Raw genomic sequence first — 16844 nt, forward strand, 5'->3', positions numbered from 1 at the left:
GAAAGAAAAGGTTAGAGAAAAAAGAGAGCGAAAGAGAGAAAGACAGTGAAAAAGGACAAGGGTGAGAGTGAAAAAGGGGGTGAAAAACATAATGAAAAAAAGAAAAAATAGTTGGAATGACAAAGAAAGCGCATTCGAGAGGGGCGATGCTGCCTAAGGTCCTTCCCCGCCCAGGAGCGAAGGACCCGTTTGATTCCCCTGGCGGGACTGCAGCTCTCGGTGGCGGGGGACGGACCGGTGGCTATCAGCCCGAGACTACAACTCCCGGCAGGCCCTGCTGACGGCGCAGCGTCTGACGCAACGGCCGACGCGGCACATCAGTGGTTAGCGGGCCGAGGTGGACGCGCGGGGCCGTGCGCTGGGAGAGCGGGATGTGCGCGGGGAGCTCCCGGCGCCCCTCCCGCGCGGGACGGAGCCGCGGCAGCGACGCTGGAGGGGCGAAGCCTCCGTCTGGCCGCCCGCATGGAGCTGAGCAGCGCGGAAGGGGCCTCCACCCGGTTCCTCGGCCTCACTCAGCGGTACCGGGGGCGGGGGCTCAGCTCGGGCGGGGCGGGGCGCGCTGCCGCCCGGCGATGGCGGAGGGCGAGGCGGTGCTTTGCTGCCGCGGGTCGGGAGCTGCAGGAGCCTCCCCGAGCGAGCGGCGCCGGACGCTCCCGCGGTCCCGGTGGGGCGGCTGCCCTCGGGCTGGCGGAGGCGCAGCAGACCCCGAGCTGCAGCCGTCTCCCTCGCGCTGCTACCGGTGCTGCGGGCGGAGGCGGACGAGCGGCTGCGGAGTCGGCTTCGCAGCGTGTTCAGCGTTGTGAGCAGATAGCGCTGCGATATCGCTGGAATTACACGGCTGCTGACTGCGTCAGTGCTTGTGACTCTTTCTTAAATGAAAACAGATGCACCGGTAATGACTAGCAAACACATAAATCACAAGGAGAATGGCAAGCCCGAGAAGCATGCAGGCTGTATCCTTCTGATCGCACAGGTGCGATCTGCAAACTCACCCCCTTCTGCCCCTACCCTCGCGACCCCCACGTAAAATGCTTTCCAGTGTGGAGCTTCTGAAAGACAAAACTTGTGATTTGGCACTAGGATCCAGAAAACGTTTATGTTTAGATTAGCAAATGTGTTTAATTTTGCTGCGTTGATCAACTTTCAGGACTGTTTTGTAGGAGCTTCTCTTGAAACGGGAAGAAACTGGTCCTCTCTTCTCTTCATTGTTGCTGTTCATTTATACAACTGCACCTGTGTTTCCAGAAAAATGGGAAAGGGAGGTGGAATATACCGTGTAGATGCTGTGCAAGTGCATGTAAGCTGGTTAGTTATATTCGTATGAATGAAGGTGTATCTGTATTTAAATATTTTGCAACGTAAGTAAATTTTAAATTATTAAGCCCACATCGTGCGAAGCACTGATGAACTAACCTGCTCGGTGCTGGCAGTTCATCTTAATAAGATGAAAACTACTCTAAAAGTGTCATAACTGGAGCAGCCCTTTTTCTTATATAGATCACGATTGAGGAAGGATGTAATTCAATGAAGAAAATTAATATGAACAGTTGATTTTAATCACAGTGTATTTTTTAAATTAGCAGATGTGATATGTTAGAGTCAAGTACAGATCTTGGTGGTAACCGAGAATGGAGAGCCAGAGAGGTATGCAGGCACAAGGATTCCTTAGGGAGTATATGCGCTTAGGCAAATTGCATGATATTGTGAATCTTACCTGTATCTAAGTGGAAGCCTAATTTTTATGAGGTTGTGTCTGTAGCATTTATGTTGATGTGAGAGTCTGCTTTAATGACAAGATATGAAGCAGGTGAGGAGTGATATAGTTAGGTTGAGAAGAGGCAGAGATTTGCTCTTGGGTATATTTCTGATTTTTAAAAGGACTGCTAATGTGTTTGAAGTTTAGGTATGGTTTAGGTGGTTAGAATTGGGAACCAAATGACAATATTGATATTTAAGCAGTCTTGTTTTAATCATTAGTGCAGATATACTCGTGTTTTATGAATTATTGAGAGTGCTGTCAGAAAAATGCTTTTGATATGAGAGGGTGTGGTTTGCGGCAAGGCAGTCTGTCTTCAAATTAGTGGAATGTAGTTTGTGAAGAGGTGGTGAGTAATGCGATACCGTGGTACGAGGTTGGTACTGCGGGTGGATTTTGCACTTCGCATTCCAGAATTACTTTGGTTTGCTATCTTTGTCAAGATGATGGAGGGAAACCTTTGAAATGCTGTTGTTTCCTCATGCTGCTTTTAAGTTAAAGTACTGGTTTCTTTTCTCATCGTGTGTGGGCTGAAAAAAGACTGAAAAAATCAGTAGCAACCTACTAAATGTGTTCTTACTGAGTTGTACAGTGCAATTGTCCTCTTTGAGGCTTTAAGTTTACTTTTCGAATGTGGTTATGAGCCACCACCTGCTTTGGAACTCTGATTGCGTCATGCCTTAGTATTTAATTTAATCCTAGCTTTTTCTTCCAGTCAGGACATGGGTATTTGCTTTGGGTGTAATGTGAAAGCCAGACTGCGATGGCTGCTAGAGATTGTGCATGCTGTAAGAAGTGTTCCCTGCAGCAATGATTTTATGTTCTGTGAACCCTGTTCAGCAGAAATTATAATTTTTTTAATGGCAGGTTGTAGCATTGCGGGAAATGTAAGACTAGTTGTACTTGTGTACACTGATGAAGCGTTTCTATTCCAGCTCCGTCTCTGAAGATCTGGGTTGCAGACGCGGAGAGTTTAGCAGAAAGCATTACGGATCTGTGGAGCTTGTAAGTACACATAGCCTATCCTTCAGTTTATCAGCTTATAATGCAGAGCTCTAATCCTTTTCTTTTCCAAGTAAAAGAGTTGGATCTAGTTTGGAAAATGTGCATTCTCAGCTAGACTTGAAAGTTATAAGCTAATATAAAGTGGCTTCTGAATAGATATGTATCAGACCTGTGATGGGACATCTTTTTACTGCCTTATTAATTAATTTTGCATTGTAACAGGCAAGGAAGCTTTATATAAATACTGTGTTTACCTCCAGATGGAAATTGAGCCTTTTTTCCTCTTAGAAACTGAAGATGGCAAAATATTAGGGTAGTATTTAATGAAGTACTAGCAATTACGTAAGCTATAAAGTGTGTACATGCTTATGTGTGTACATACACGTGGATGTAATTTTATATGTACATGACTCATAGTAGGGGGAGAGGGCTGAAAACTAAATGACCTAGTCAGAATTAGGATTTTGAAAACGGTTCCCTAGAATCTGTCAGTTATTCTGCATTTTCTTGAAATTTAGAGATTAGGTTGGCACTGCGTTTTTCTCATATATCAATTTCTTATGCATTGTGAAAATATGTCAGTGGTGTCATTCTGATTACAAGGTCATAATGAAATTACATGAATTTACTGTAGGATAACGGAAGTGGGGAGTAGTTAAGAAAATTATCTCCAGCTCTGTTACTATGGGATGAAATCACAGGTTTTCTACAAGCTATAGTTGTAATTTTAAAGTTAGTATATTTAGTAACATGTGTGTAAATTGGGTATAAAATGGTGGCCTAGTTGCTGGAAGTTGTATTGTGGGAACACCAGGTTCCTTTCTCTTCTTTCCATATGTTCTACATAAAAGATGTGTGTTTTAATCCAAAAATACAAGTAATTGGTTTTCTGATAAGAGGCTCTTTCATTCCTAGTACTTAAAGTCTTTTGCTGGAAAATAAAAAGTTATTTATAATTATTAATTCACAGTAAGTTCACATGAATGGTCTTGTTTCTTGGTTGTTTTTCTTAAAAATTCTGCTAGCATTTTATGAAAGTGTATCATTTTTGGATTACAGATGTTTAAAGGTTCTTGTTGCCCTTTCAAATTTCTAAATGTTTCAAACTTAACTTTTCTTGCTTCGTGAAGCATCTGATTTGTCTCAGAGTTCTTAACGGGTCATTCAAAGTCTTTAGTCAAATTGGTAATAGCTAGACTGATCCCTTCTCTGTGGGGAGTCCTGATTCCTGGAACAAAAATAAATGGTAGTAAGTTTTGATGGCTGCTGATATGGCTATTTTTTGAAATAGAACCTCTGTGTTAAACTCTCTTATAGCTTATATCTAGTGATGCTGATGGAGCCATTCAAAGAGCTGGACGGTTCCGTGTGGAAAATGGCTCCTCTGGTGAGGTAAGTGCCCAAAAATACTCATAGAATGCTGAAGAAAATGATTCAGCTTCAGTTATTTTTCACTTACAAAAGATGTATTTGCAGTCATTTTCTAAGGAAGAGGACTTTGAAAAATTCTCGCGTTTCTTTTTGGTAACATTTTTGCTCACTTGATCGTGTTAGGAGAAAAATATTTCCGATTGACGCTTCCCAGTCTCTAGTTCATCTCTATATCTATCCTGTCCTGTTGGTACTATGGTGTTCAGGCTGACCTCTGTGCTTTAAATTTTGCTCCTTGGCTTGATGAGGTTTAGCTTCATTTTTTTGACCCTTAGCTGTCTTTTGCCAGCTGTGCTTATCTTTAAATAAGAGAGAAAGAGGTTGAGTGGAGCCTTGGAGAGTAATTCCCTTCATCTTTCTTGCTGCTAAACTTGCAGTGTGTCCTCCAGTGACAGTTAAGTTTCCACTTACCTTCATGTTTTATCTTCCTTTGCAAAACTTTCATCAAATCCCATCTTAATATTGGAAGAAAGAAGACCTCATATTCTAGAGATACTTGTAAGGCTTTGGTAAAGTGTGTATTGAACTAATAGTAACAGCGAACTGTTACTGATCATATGCTTCTATCAGCACTGGCTGCAGAGTTGAAAGCAAACTAACTATTCTGCATTGATTCTTTGGAGAGTTGTGTTTGGTCCTCTGTCTTTTTAGCTCAGTTTCATGCAGTTCAAAAGCTGATTAGCTTATATAATGGAAAGATTCGTAGAGCGGGTAGTGGATGGCCGCATGGTCAATGAATGCGGAGAATGGCTTTTTCTTTGCATGTTAAGTCATAGTGGGAAAGTGCTTGAGGGACGCTTGGGAATTTACCTTAATTTATGAGAAACAGCACTGAAGAACTTCCAAAGCATGCTTTGGTCAAGCAAGGAGACTTCATTGGGATTAATTTGGGAAGAACTGAGAAAATGAAAGCTGAAGGCATTAATTTATTTAAGTTTTAAAAATGTTTGTCTTCAAATTCCACATTGAAAGACCTTCTTTTCACTGACATTCTGACATTACCCCTAAGAGTGGTACAGTAGGACAAGACTTACCTACTTACAGAGAAATTAGAAAAAAGGGTAAATGAGAGGTAGAAATTTTTATTTCAGCTACACACCAACTGACTTTGCAAAAATCCTTGCTTTTTAAGTAGCAGTGTACAGCTAAAATTTCACTCTTTATTTGCTTTTGCCTATATTTTGTCCTCTTTTTTTTTTACTTGGTATTGCATGTAACAGTCTCCCAATTTGATTTCAGAATATGGACTATGCTCCGGGTACGTGGCACAGAACGGATGTGCATTTGGAAAACCCAGAGTATCATACAAGATGGTACTTGAAGTATTTTTTAGGGAAAGGTAAATATTTTTTTGCAGATGGATTGGAATTTGGACCAATGAAAATGTAATTTGCAAAAATGCTGTTGCTGTTTCTGTAGTTTTGAACTGTTACTATTTCAATATGAAAAAAGGTATGGTGTTCATTTAGTATTAAAACATTTTCTGTCCTGTACCTGAAACAAGTCCTTGCTTCATGTGTCTTTAACCTGAAAACAGAGGATGGGTATCTGTAAGGAGTGAAACCCTTGCTACCAAAAAGGGATGTTTTGAAATTCTTCATGGCTTTGAAAACTGTACCGGTCTCTTTGGGTGGTTTTTTTTACATGGCTGTATATAAGTATGTAGTTATTTAGGCAGACAGTTATATACTTTTATGTATGAATGCATATGTTTACAGGTGTCTCTCTGATTCTGCACGAGGGAATGGGTATGTCTTCCTTATGACTGATGGTGCTGCTTGTTTTTCTTCCAACAGTTCATCAGAATTACGTAGGTACAGATGCAGAGAAGAACCCTTTCTTTCTGTCTGTTGTACTGTCTGAGCAAAATAATCAGCGCATTCCTCAATACCATTCAATACTTTGGAGAAAAACAGTAAGAAACCAATACTTAACTGCCGTTCTGACTTTTGTTTGTTTTGGATATGTTTATCATATGCTTTTCCCGCTTTCTTCAGAATTCCAGTATTTATTACATATTTTTATTTTGTATAACAAGAACATATCATTCCACTATAGTAGATAACACTAAACATTATACTAAACTTTTTGACAGAAATCTGTAGTGTTAGTTATTTTCTAATTCTTCCAACAGCTGTTTTTTTAAGAAATGATGCCTAAATTGTTCTTGGTTACATCCTATGATCAGTTTTAGGCACTGACTTTATACTGCTTTTAGCATTTTCTTGTACAATGGTAAGAAAATAGGCAGGTCTGATACTGGTTTCACTTTTTTTCTACTTAGTGTTCCATGAGATTCTTTTATCCAAGCAATTGTTTTAAAATTCTACTGTAGGCATTTATGGTTCATATTTTTTTTCTTTGCAGCACCCGTGAATTTTTTTTTTCTCTAAATCAGCAGTAAATATAGCTGAGTAAAATTACCTTGGTTTTATTCCTTCTTTATTGACTTAATTGTTTTTATTAATAATCCTATTTGAATATGCAGAAAAAGTGGGTATGTCCTGTAATATATCCTAGCTTTTCTTGTTTACAGGGTACTCAGAAAATATGTCTCCCTTACAGTCCCACAAAAACATTATCAGTGAAATCTATATTAAGGTATGTATTTATAAATAAGTGATCAGTTTAGATATTTGCCTGTATACCTTTTCCTGTAATTCAGAGCTTGCGTTCTGTGGTTTTTATGATAAATCTATAAAACGTGTAAAAATGGTTTTGCAAGTCTTAATCATTGAAGACAGCAATAAGTGGTTTTAAAGCCTGTTCTTGACCAGACAAAGGGAAAAAGTGTGAATTTGATGCTGAACTTGTCATTTTTCATTTGACTTGCCTTGAATTATTTAAGAAGAGAGAGGACTAGAAAAAGAGAGAAATACAATCAGTTATTGAGCCCTCCTAAAATGCTCACCATGATTCTGTGTAGAGCCGAAGTGAAGGGTGATGGAACAGAGCTCTGTGCTTTAGAAGGAAATAAATTTAAACCTCATCTCCGCACAAAATCTTACTAATTTCTGTCTTTGAAATAAAAAATAAGTTTAGAAAGTCTTGGAAGTTAGTATTTTGGGAAAGAAATGGCAGTTACACAGAACATTCCATTTAACAGAGGCTCTCCGAACGATTCATTTTGTAACCGCTGTAACTGCAATCAGTTGGTGGTTCAGCGTTGAAATGTGCACTTGCCCTTCTATAAAGCACTATTGTGTTTGCCTTTCAGTGCTATGAGTCTTGATAAATTTGAGAAGAGCCCAAGAGAAATTTTTCATCCTGAGATACAAAAGGTAGGAAGTGGCTTTTTTTTGATTGGTTCTTTTTCTTTGTTATTTTCTGGAAATCTAAGTAATTAAGTATAGATACTACTGGTTTGTTTCTTCCAGTAGCAGCTGATGATGATGATGATGATGATAATAATAATAATGTTGTAATACTGCTTAAACTGTCTTTATCCATTGAACTGGCCATTTCAAATCAAAACTTATAAACACAAATAAAACCATCATCCTTGTAGAATCTTTAATACAGGTGGGCTAAAGATACTGTTTTTGTTTACAGGATTTATTGGTTCTTGAAGAGCAAGAGGTAGGTATAAGCCTAACTACTTCTAGCTCACAGACCCGTCCAGTGAATACAGCTTTGTATTTTGATGGGCTTATGATGACTTTGAAATCAATTGCTCATTACAGTAAAAAAAAATTAATGTTTTTTTGAACATGACAGCAAAAATAACTTTAAGCACGAACTTAATAATAATAGATCACCAATTTAAGTTAATAATTTTATGCTATACTATCGAAGTTTAAAGGTAAATTATTATGTATTAAGAGATGTTACAAAGTGTATGTTCTAATTTGTAGGATGTATACAAAGATACATACATGCGTGAAAACATACGTGAAAGTCCTTAGAGGAAATAAATTTTTATGTCTTCTGTTTGACTGTTTATCATATAATATTTGGTTTTATTTCCCAGGGATCAGTGAATTTTAAATTTGGAGTCCTTTATGCTAAGGATGGTCAGCTTACAGATGATGAAATGTTCAGTAATGGTGAGTTTTTCACCTTCTCCTCAATTGTTTTGTTCATCTGAATTAAAAAAAAAAAAAAGGCAAGATAGTGCCTACAGCGGGAAGCAGGGCGGGAGGCAATGATTATATGAACAGTCATTTAGTTTGGTTTCATGTGTTGGGTGAAAAGTTGTTGCATAGGGCCTTCTATGTCTGTAAGAAGTTGCAGTAGGAGGCCTCTTGTTACAGCTTGAAAGAGAGTGAAATCTCTCTTCTAGAAATAGACTGTGTGACGTGAACATTTAGAAAAAAGAGATATTTGAAGCAAGCAACTCATTACCTCACGGCTTGTAGTTCTTTCACTCTTTTACAGCATGATCACATTCTCCTATGCGCTTGAACAGCATTGGTGCTAGCAAAAGAGGTTGCTGTTTAATGTTATGTGATGATGCCTATTCTGCATGGTCGGGGTGCTGTTTCTGGAAAGGCAGTAGGCTTGGAGGACATGAAAGGAAACTAACTCAGCTGAAACTTGTGTCCTGGAAGCAGGACCCATTTCCTCATTTTGGTCATTTTTGAGATATATTCTATTACTATGGGTGCGCTATTTTGGTAACATTTCTCCCTCCCACATGTAGAAACTGGAAGTGAAAGCTTTCAACGATTTTTGCATCTCTTGGGTGACACAATTACTTTGAAAGGCTGGTCAGGCTACAGAGGAGGACTGGACACTAAAAGTAAGAACTCATCTGAAGCAGTGAAAGGGGGGTGGAGCTGCAGTCTAAATGTTTCTTCTTATTGTGTGTAGTGTATATTGTATATATCGTGGTTATGAAAAAATCCCAAAACGGGCTTCCTCGTATGTGTATTAAGTGCTCTGCTTCACCAGAAGTAGAACTCGTTCACCAGCAACAAGTCAGGTTAGCTTAAGTCACTGGTATGGAATGCAGTTATGACAGGTATTATCAAGGTGAACGGTTTCATTTTAAGTTGGAATGAGATGCACAATAACCTGACATGTTACTTGCCTCATGGTAGAAGGACATTGTGGCTTGAAGACCTGTGTAATTTCAGAAGGGGAGGTGAAAGGTGTAATAGGTTTTAAGTGTGAATATGCAGATAAGTTGCAAACTTGGTTTGGACTCACATGAAACATGTGGTGTGGGCATTTTCTAAAGTGGATCAGACAAAAAAGGCTAACTGAAGAAGATTGGGTAGAAAGACTTGAAATATCTTTTGATTTTCAGAAAACTTGGAGGAGATACTCCTCCTGAAAATGTTGCCTTCCCTTGCAGATGATACAACAGGAACCTGTTCCATCTATACAGTTTTTCAAGGGCATGAAATTATGTTCCATGTTTCAACCATGCTACCATATTCTAGAGAGAACAAGCAGCAGGTACACGGTTCTCTCTTTATTTCCCTATTTATTTGTTAAATCACAAACTCCAAAGCTTGGTAAAAAATAAAGGACTTCTTGTCCATTAATATTTGAGAGATGTAAGCCTTGAGACTTCTGCACTTTTTTTCCTCAATATCCTACCTGATCCTGAAAATTTCATTCTGTTTCTTAGAAATAATGCATGCTATCATCTCCATTAAGGTACAGGAGATACTTGTGAAGAAGATCTAAATTGGTTCACTGAGAAGTGATTAAGTGTGGTGTTCAGATGACTTGAAGAGCTTCACTGCTGTAATTATTACCTCAAAGACTTTAGGAAAACTGGAACTTAGCCTTGTGTGTGAATTGTAGGAATATTCACATGTGTAATGCATAACTCCTGCTTGAGTAGCAATTAGTGTCGCTTGAAAGAAATTCCCCTTGTGAGCATGTTAAGGTTGGTAACCTAAGAAGTGCTGTCACACCGCTGTGGATTAACTAGGTGGGTTCTTGTTCAAATGTGCTGTCATTCATTGCTCAGCCCTTTCTTTGTATTTATGATGAAAAAAATACTTTATGGGCGCATGTGTTTACTATACATCATACATCCATAATGATTTACCTAAATTACTTACGAATTACTTGATTTATTATTTATTATGCATTCTTACATTTATTTTTATTATGCATTCTGACATATGGCAGTTTTCTCATGCTCTTTGCTTGGACTGATGACAACATCACAGAAGAAAATGGATCAGAATATTTTTTTCAAAAGAATACTTCAGCACCAGAGTTTTTTGTCCTTTTATTTCAAGCGATAGATTTGCTTTTTTTGGAATGCTAGCGTTTCCATGCCCAATTCATTAATATTAATTACGGAAACTATGAGTGCTTATCTAAACATATGCAACATCTATTCTTCTAGAACCTGCCTTGTTGTGTGCACCATGTCATTGCTAGGTTTACTTGCTAATACTTAAGTAATGGTTTTATACTGTTCTCAGTCGTATTGACTGTAATTTTTCTGTTTGCAGTTTAGGAATATTGTTCTATTGTTCTGTTGCAGAATTGCCAAGATACTTACGAATGTCTCGTAAGTCACTGTCTATCTCTTTTTTTCTGCCTCTTCTTTCTTTTCTTCCTTTTTTGTTTTCCTTTTTTTTTCCAGGTAGAAAGGAAGCGACATATTGGAAATGACATTGTCACTATCATATTTCAGGAAGGTGAAGAGTCTTCTCCAGCATTCAAGCCATCCATGATTCGCTCTCATTTTACACGTATCTTTTTCCTGACATTTTCTAATAATTATTCTTTTTTTTAAGATCAATATTACTTTTAATTCTGCCCTGAATTCCCCCCTCTATGCTGTTTATGGAAGTGAAAATTATTTTACAAAGACAGTTTCATTCTTGCCTTCTTGACCTTCATCTTCTTAACTAGGAGTTTCCAAGTCTGCAGCATCAAACAGTGTTTGTTAAATCCCTTAGAGGATAAGGTGAAAGCAAGAATGTGAGTTTTAAATACTTTTATTGAAAGCATTTATTTGTATCCTTTCACAAATCTAATTTTATACCTTTTCAGAAAATACAAATTTATAAATTAATTTCTCTCGGCTTTGTAAATTATTTTGGCATTAAATTTCGGCATTTTACTCAATATTGCCTTTCAATGTTTAGATGCTGTTTATTTTAAATTTGTGGTTTAGATCAGTATTTGTCAAAATTTTCAGTCTATTTACCATATATTCTCCAGTTTTTTAACAGCTTATGTTTTCCAGATTTCTGGTTGAAAACATTTTGAAGACTATATGATTGCAGAAACCAGCGGCCAATATCTTGCAATTAATATGGGGTCACAATAGTAGTAATCTGTAGATCCCAATCTGGCATGTGTTAGACTAGATGGAATGGAATGAGGAAAAATGAATTAAAAGAAGAAAACTCTTAATTTCTGTCTATACTCTGTTGCTGAGTTTTAAAGCTTTAGACTTCCACACGTAGTTCTCAGGCAGATTAAATGTTCCTAGAACCGACTTGCTAGGGGTGGATGAAAATGAACAAAGTTTGAAAAAATAATAAAAATCTTTACATATCAAAGGAACCTAAATACTAAGAAGAATTGTTTACCACATCAATGTAACTCTACAATAGAGCATCAGCCTTAGTATAGCTTGCACTTTAAATCGTTCTCTCATTTTTCCTATAATTCTGTTGGCTAAATTGTTTCATTGGAATATTTTCTTCAGTGGAAGCTTTGGTATAAGCAAAGGTCAGTATCAGTACTGCTTTATCACCTAAAAGTATTTTTAATCACAAATATATCAAATACAAGTAAGACAAACTTCTATAGTATGTCTTATGCTGTGTCTGTGTTAGTAGCTTGGTTTTTAAAACTGTTGATCAAGCAATAACATTTTGATATAGGACCCCTTTTATAAACAATGAAATCTATATTGTCTAGAGTTGTTTATATATTTACATTGACTTGATTAATATATTGTACCTTTATTAAATCTGCAATCTACTGCGCAAAAAGAAAAGTTTATTAAAATACATGTGAGCTTTATTAGAACTGGTTTAGCTTCCTTAACTGTATGGCAGATATTTTTGCTTTAGTGAGATATAATAAGCAGAATGATAGTTACAGGTAGGTGCTGATTGTAATAAATAATTTCACAACGAATAACTGATGGTTTAGAGAAAATGGGAAAACATTTTGGCAATGGGAGAATTTTCTGGCGTACAGACAGATCCGCCTGTCTGTATGCCAGGAAGCCAAATGTGCTTTAGAAACTGAAGAGCAATGTGGACCTGCATGTAGATGTCACTAAAATGGCTAGAAGTAGCAGGTTTCTTGAAATCAGAAACATTAAATTCTGCAACAGGCATAAGCTAAGGAAACCCAAAACTGGTTTTTAGATGAAATAGAAAAAATTATGAAAGATACACTTGGAACTTTCATACCTGGTGAGATCAATGACATAGTAAACTACGTGGATGGTGACAGTTATTTAATGCATGTGATGCTGTGAGAGCCATGGACTACAAGTCCTTACAAATCACAGTTTGGCTGCAGCTGAGCAAACTAGTTCATTTTGGGGGATTTTAATAGAGTACTCGTATAGTTGAATGTCACGTACTTAAAACCTGCCAGAATTTTACATATCGCTGTGTTTCTTCAGCATTTCATTAAATCTAACTCCAGACAAGAACGATACTTCAGTTTGTGTGTGGGAGTTTTTTTCCCCTGCCTCTTATTTACAGCTGAGGTTTCTTTGGGGTCATGTCTGTAATGCAGTTAAGCAAAGGAATAGTTCTATTTTGCTACATGATCTTGTCAGCTTCCTCTTGCAAATTTGTTTAAATTGATGTTCAAAACTTGTTCATGATTCCAAAGTGAAAATGCAGTCACTTCTTTCTTTTTCTTCTTGCTTTGAGACAGAAACGTGAGCATACATTCCTCATTACCCTTTAAGAAGTGATTGTTGTCCTGATTGTAAACTGATAGTCTGTAGATGGGTTAGCCATGGTAAAATGCTTTTATATTGCTGTTTATGTGGGGAAGGAAATGAGTTGCAGTACATAAGATAAATTTCTCTCTTGCATTAAGTAACTGGCAGCTTTTAGTAGATCAGTCCATCTTAATTGCTTCATTCTGCCAGTCTTGACACATCTTGTCGTAGTACATGTCGCATAGTATTTTTTTCCTGTATGACAACCTTAAAACATTACATTTCAGCTTGCCCCCATTATGTTTCCTTCTGTCATTTGATTATAGGCCTGAATAGAACTTGTTCTTTCTCTTACTTTTGTGTGTGTGTGTGTGAAGACAGTCTTCCAAGTGGTCAAAATTACACTAAAAAACGGATAGGGGATGCTCTAGGCTTTTGAGGCAAATTTTCCTTTTTTCAAATGCATTACCACTCTGAGGTCTGATGCTGAATTTCTGCTTAGAATGCCTTTATATTTTATGTCACTCAAGAAGTCTATTTTTTTAGTCAGTTCTGTTACGGCTTTCCCTGTTACAATTCATTCTGATGTAGTTAAGGAACAGTTCACACCCTTTGTAGTTATAAATGATTGCTTTTTTACCTGGACGTAATTAAATAGACATAGGGCATCCATGAAACTGTGTCTCAAATATGTGTAGCAAATATTAAGATGATCAATATTCATGCAAATGTAGTACTGCCTTTCATACTGTATGCAGTTCCTAAGATTTCAGGAAAAAAGACTGTATGAAGGCATTGTGATCCATTAGACTCAATATCAGTCAGTCACTGCTGGCTTTTGGAGAAAGTAAATTCTGTCTGGTTTCTAAAATAGCAGATACAGGTTGAATCTATAATTTTGCGACTGAACTTGCTGTGACCCGTGTCATCTGCACATGCCACTTGGAAGACTTGTTGGTAAACTATCACTTGAAATAGCCAAGAATTATTACTTATCTTAAAGAAGCTATGCCCTGGTCAACAAATAGACATGGGTTTGTATCTGCCATTCAATATTGCTATGCTGGATTCCTTATGGATCAAAACAACTTGGCAGGTCCAGCTGTCATGGAAGTTATTCTGATTCTGTCTTCCTCAGTGTAAATGAATTTGCTGTTCCCAAGCTACAGATTCCTATGTTGTAAGCCATTGTTACTTTGGAAGCATAAAATATTTCATGTGTGTGGTGAATAGATAGGGAAAGTGGAAATCTGTAAGGAGAACGTATTTTGTACGTGAAGACCTGTTCTTTTACAGTGTTTTTTAATAGGGCTGTATTTTGCTAGTGCCACTAAAACTATTGCTGCGTGAGTAGAACTGCGAAGGTCTGTTCTAATTCTATGTCCCTTCTATGTTCTAAGAAACATAACTTTGCTCTGCTGAGTAATTTCAAGTGAGCCTTTTTTGGTTATGCCCTTTGAAATTCTTATGTAAGACACCCAGATAACAGTTTCCTTTTTTTTTTCCCCTTTGGTTATGAATAGTGTCTATAAAAAAAGTAGAGTTTGATGTGACTTTCCATATAGATAAAGATTTGTACTTTTAATAGGCTGAAAATATTTTCAGAAGAAAGCGTTCCTCTCTTTGGGCCTCCTCTTCCATCCCCACCTGTGTTTACAAATCACCAGGAATTCAGGGATTTTGTGTTGGTGAAATGTAAGTCAGTTTTTCTTTTGCTAGAAACACTCTTTAAATAATTGTGCAAACAAATTAAAATTCATGGTGCTTAAAATGTATATGCATTTTCTTGTGTATTCTGCTGATCTGTATCCAATTATTTTTTTTCATATCTGTAGCATAGTTGGGATGTCAGTTCCATCAAACTGTTACAGTTAGATTAAAAAAAAAAATTCTCAGGCTACTAGACAGAGGCTAACTTTCACATTTGCAGAGCATGCAGCCATATTTAGCTTTGCATTTTTGTAAAGGGCTTGGGAGATATGAAAGCATTTATAATACTGTTCATTATTTAGTAATAGAAGGTGTTAATTTAGTAGCTCCGAAAACCTGAAAATAGCATCTCTTCTGAATATATTCTTAAAGGTGCTGATGGACGCCTGTGCAGCACTTTTTAATTCTGTAATCATTCAGTTCCAAACTTCATTGACCTGTATTGGCCCTTCTAAATCAGCAAGAAAGGAATTTTTCAAAATTGACCATGTTGATTACAATTAAACCTGACAGGAGCTTGATGGCTCATTTTGTGTATTTAAATTATTTAGTACTTAAGTTGATCGGTAGTTTGTCTTCATTTTTTTTTATTAGTTAGGTATGTATTCTGATGCCTTGTGGAATTCTTCTATTACCAATTTTTCTCCTTTAACTGAAGGGAGAGTTATTCTTTAAAAACGCAAAAAGAAGGCAATTTTAAATTCATAGGGACACAGCAGGTGTTTTGATACAGAGGCAAAGTAGAGTTGGTGGATATTGTTGAAGTTCATTTACATAATGTCTCTTTTTTCCATAATCATTTAGTAATAAATGGTGAAAAAGCCACCTTGGAAACACCAACATTTTCTCAGAAACGTCAGCGCACTCTAGACATGCTGATCCGCTCTTTATACCAAGACATGATGCCTGACCTACACAAGGGAAATGTAAGTCAGTAGTTTCTGTATCCCTCACATGTGCTGTCCTGTTCTAACTAGTAGCTTGAATGTTCTGTCACTTTAAAAGACTGTAGTCCTAATGAGCACTGAATTGCATATGACTAAGCTAAATAGTGATTGTTGTGTAACTTACTTTACAGTTATATGAAAGCTGACAGACAGTCCTTTCTGGACATGACTCTTCACCAGGTGTGAGGGGAAGCATAAAAATGTCCTACTTGGTGTAAGCTTACCTGCAGTGAGGGAATAGGGAATTTAGATACTATAAATACAGGCATTAGTCTCATCACCATAAAAATCTGCATTTGTTCTGTTATGTGTGAATTTAGATGATTCTTAACCCTGGGTATCTATGAGGTAACTTTATTTTGGATAATGAAGACTTAAGGTGATTCTTAACTAACTAGAAATAAGTTCTGTACTTCTAAAACTAACAAGGTGCTATTTTTTTGACCAGTGTTTATTTCTTTTATCTATATAGATCTGCTTAAACTTTTCTTTTTCCTATATTCATGTCACATATTCATGTGGTGTGATTGTACAGAACATGACAGTGATAAACTATGACAAACTGTAAGGTAAAGCACTGAAGGATTGGAAGAGTTGCAGTTTCTCTTCCCAGAGCAGCTGTGCAGTTAGAAAGAAACATTTTCTATTTTAGAATATGCTTAATAGAAGATCCTTCAGCGATGTGTTACCAGAGTCCCCAAAATCAACACGGAAAAAAGAGGAAGCTCGACAAGCAGAGTTTGTTCGGCTTGGTCAGGTAGGATCACTGTAGAAGGTATGCAGCTACGTTTACAAAGACTGTGTCACTCCTTTTTTTAAACTTTGATTACCTTGCAGTTATGTCAGGATTTAATGCAGTTTTCTGTGACCAGAAATAGTTTTGTAGTATTGCATTATTATAAGTTACATTAAAATAAAACATGAATAGAAGTATTTATCTGTAAATACTGAGGTATACATGTAGAAATATTTATATCGTACATGAGTTAAATGAAGGTTGTAAAAATCGTACCTTAGGGGGATGCCTGGCAGTATATGTAGATAGACATTTATATAGTTAGCCTTAGTGTTAGGAAGTTTTGCAAATCAAAGGTGAGTTTGTATAATTGACAAGAGGATCCTCTATCTGGCTACTTATAATAAAGTAAACTGTGTA

The 16844-nt window shown here is 37.2% G+C and overlaps 1 protein-coding gene across 2 annotated transcripts in view; it reads left to right on the forward strand.

The window, feature by feature from the left end:
- Positions 1-338: 338 nt before the first annotated feature.
- The window catches only part of GARNL3 (GTPase activating Rap/RanGAP domain like 3), a 31407-nt gene continuing 14901 nt past the window's right edge, over positions 339-16844 (forward strand). Inside the window, exons 1-16 of one of the 2 annotated variants that reach the window (XM_054284011.1) lie at positions 339-518; positions 2692-2761; positions 4079-4153; positions 5432-5531; positions 5989-6107; positions 6729-6793; positions 7410-7473; positions 7745-7771; positions 8163-8238; positions 8835-8933; positions 9492-9595; positions 10749-10857; positions 12181-12226; positions 14620-14726; positions 15546-15667; positions 16341-16445. In XM_054284011.1, coding sequence (XP_054139986.1) covers positions 463-518; positions 2692-2761; positions 4079-4153; positions 5432-5531; positions 5989-6107; positions 6729-6793; positions 7410-7473; positions 7745-7771; positions 8163-8238; positions 8835-8933; positions 9492-9595; positions 10749-10857; positions 12181-12226; positions 14620-14726; positions 15546-15667; positions 16341-16445 — 1344 coding nt within the window. In that variant the 5' untranslated portion in view covers positions 339-462. The remainder of the gene's footprint in view (positions 519-2691; positions 2762-4078; positions 4154-5431; positions 5532-5988; positions 6108-6728; positions 6794-7409; positions 7474-7744; positions 7772-8162; positions 8239-8834; positions 8934-9491; positions 9596-10748; positions 10858-12180; positions 12227-14619; positions 14727-15545; positions 15668-16340; positions 16446-16844) is intronic. The other variant, XM_054284012.1, reaches the window with a different exon arrangement.

The sequence above is a fragment of the Melozone crissalis genome, unplaced genomic scaffold, assembly GCF_028551555.1.
Source record: "Melozone crissalis strain CALT ecotype California unplaced genomic scaffold, PUWL_Pcris_2 ptg000041l_1, whole genome shotgun sequence".
Lineage (NCBI taxonomy): Eukaryota > Metazoa > Chordata > Aves > Passeriformes > Passerellidae > Melozone > Melozone crissalis.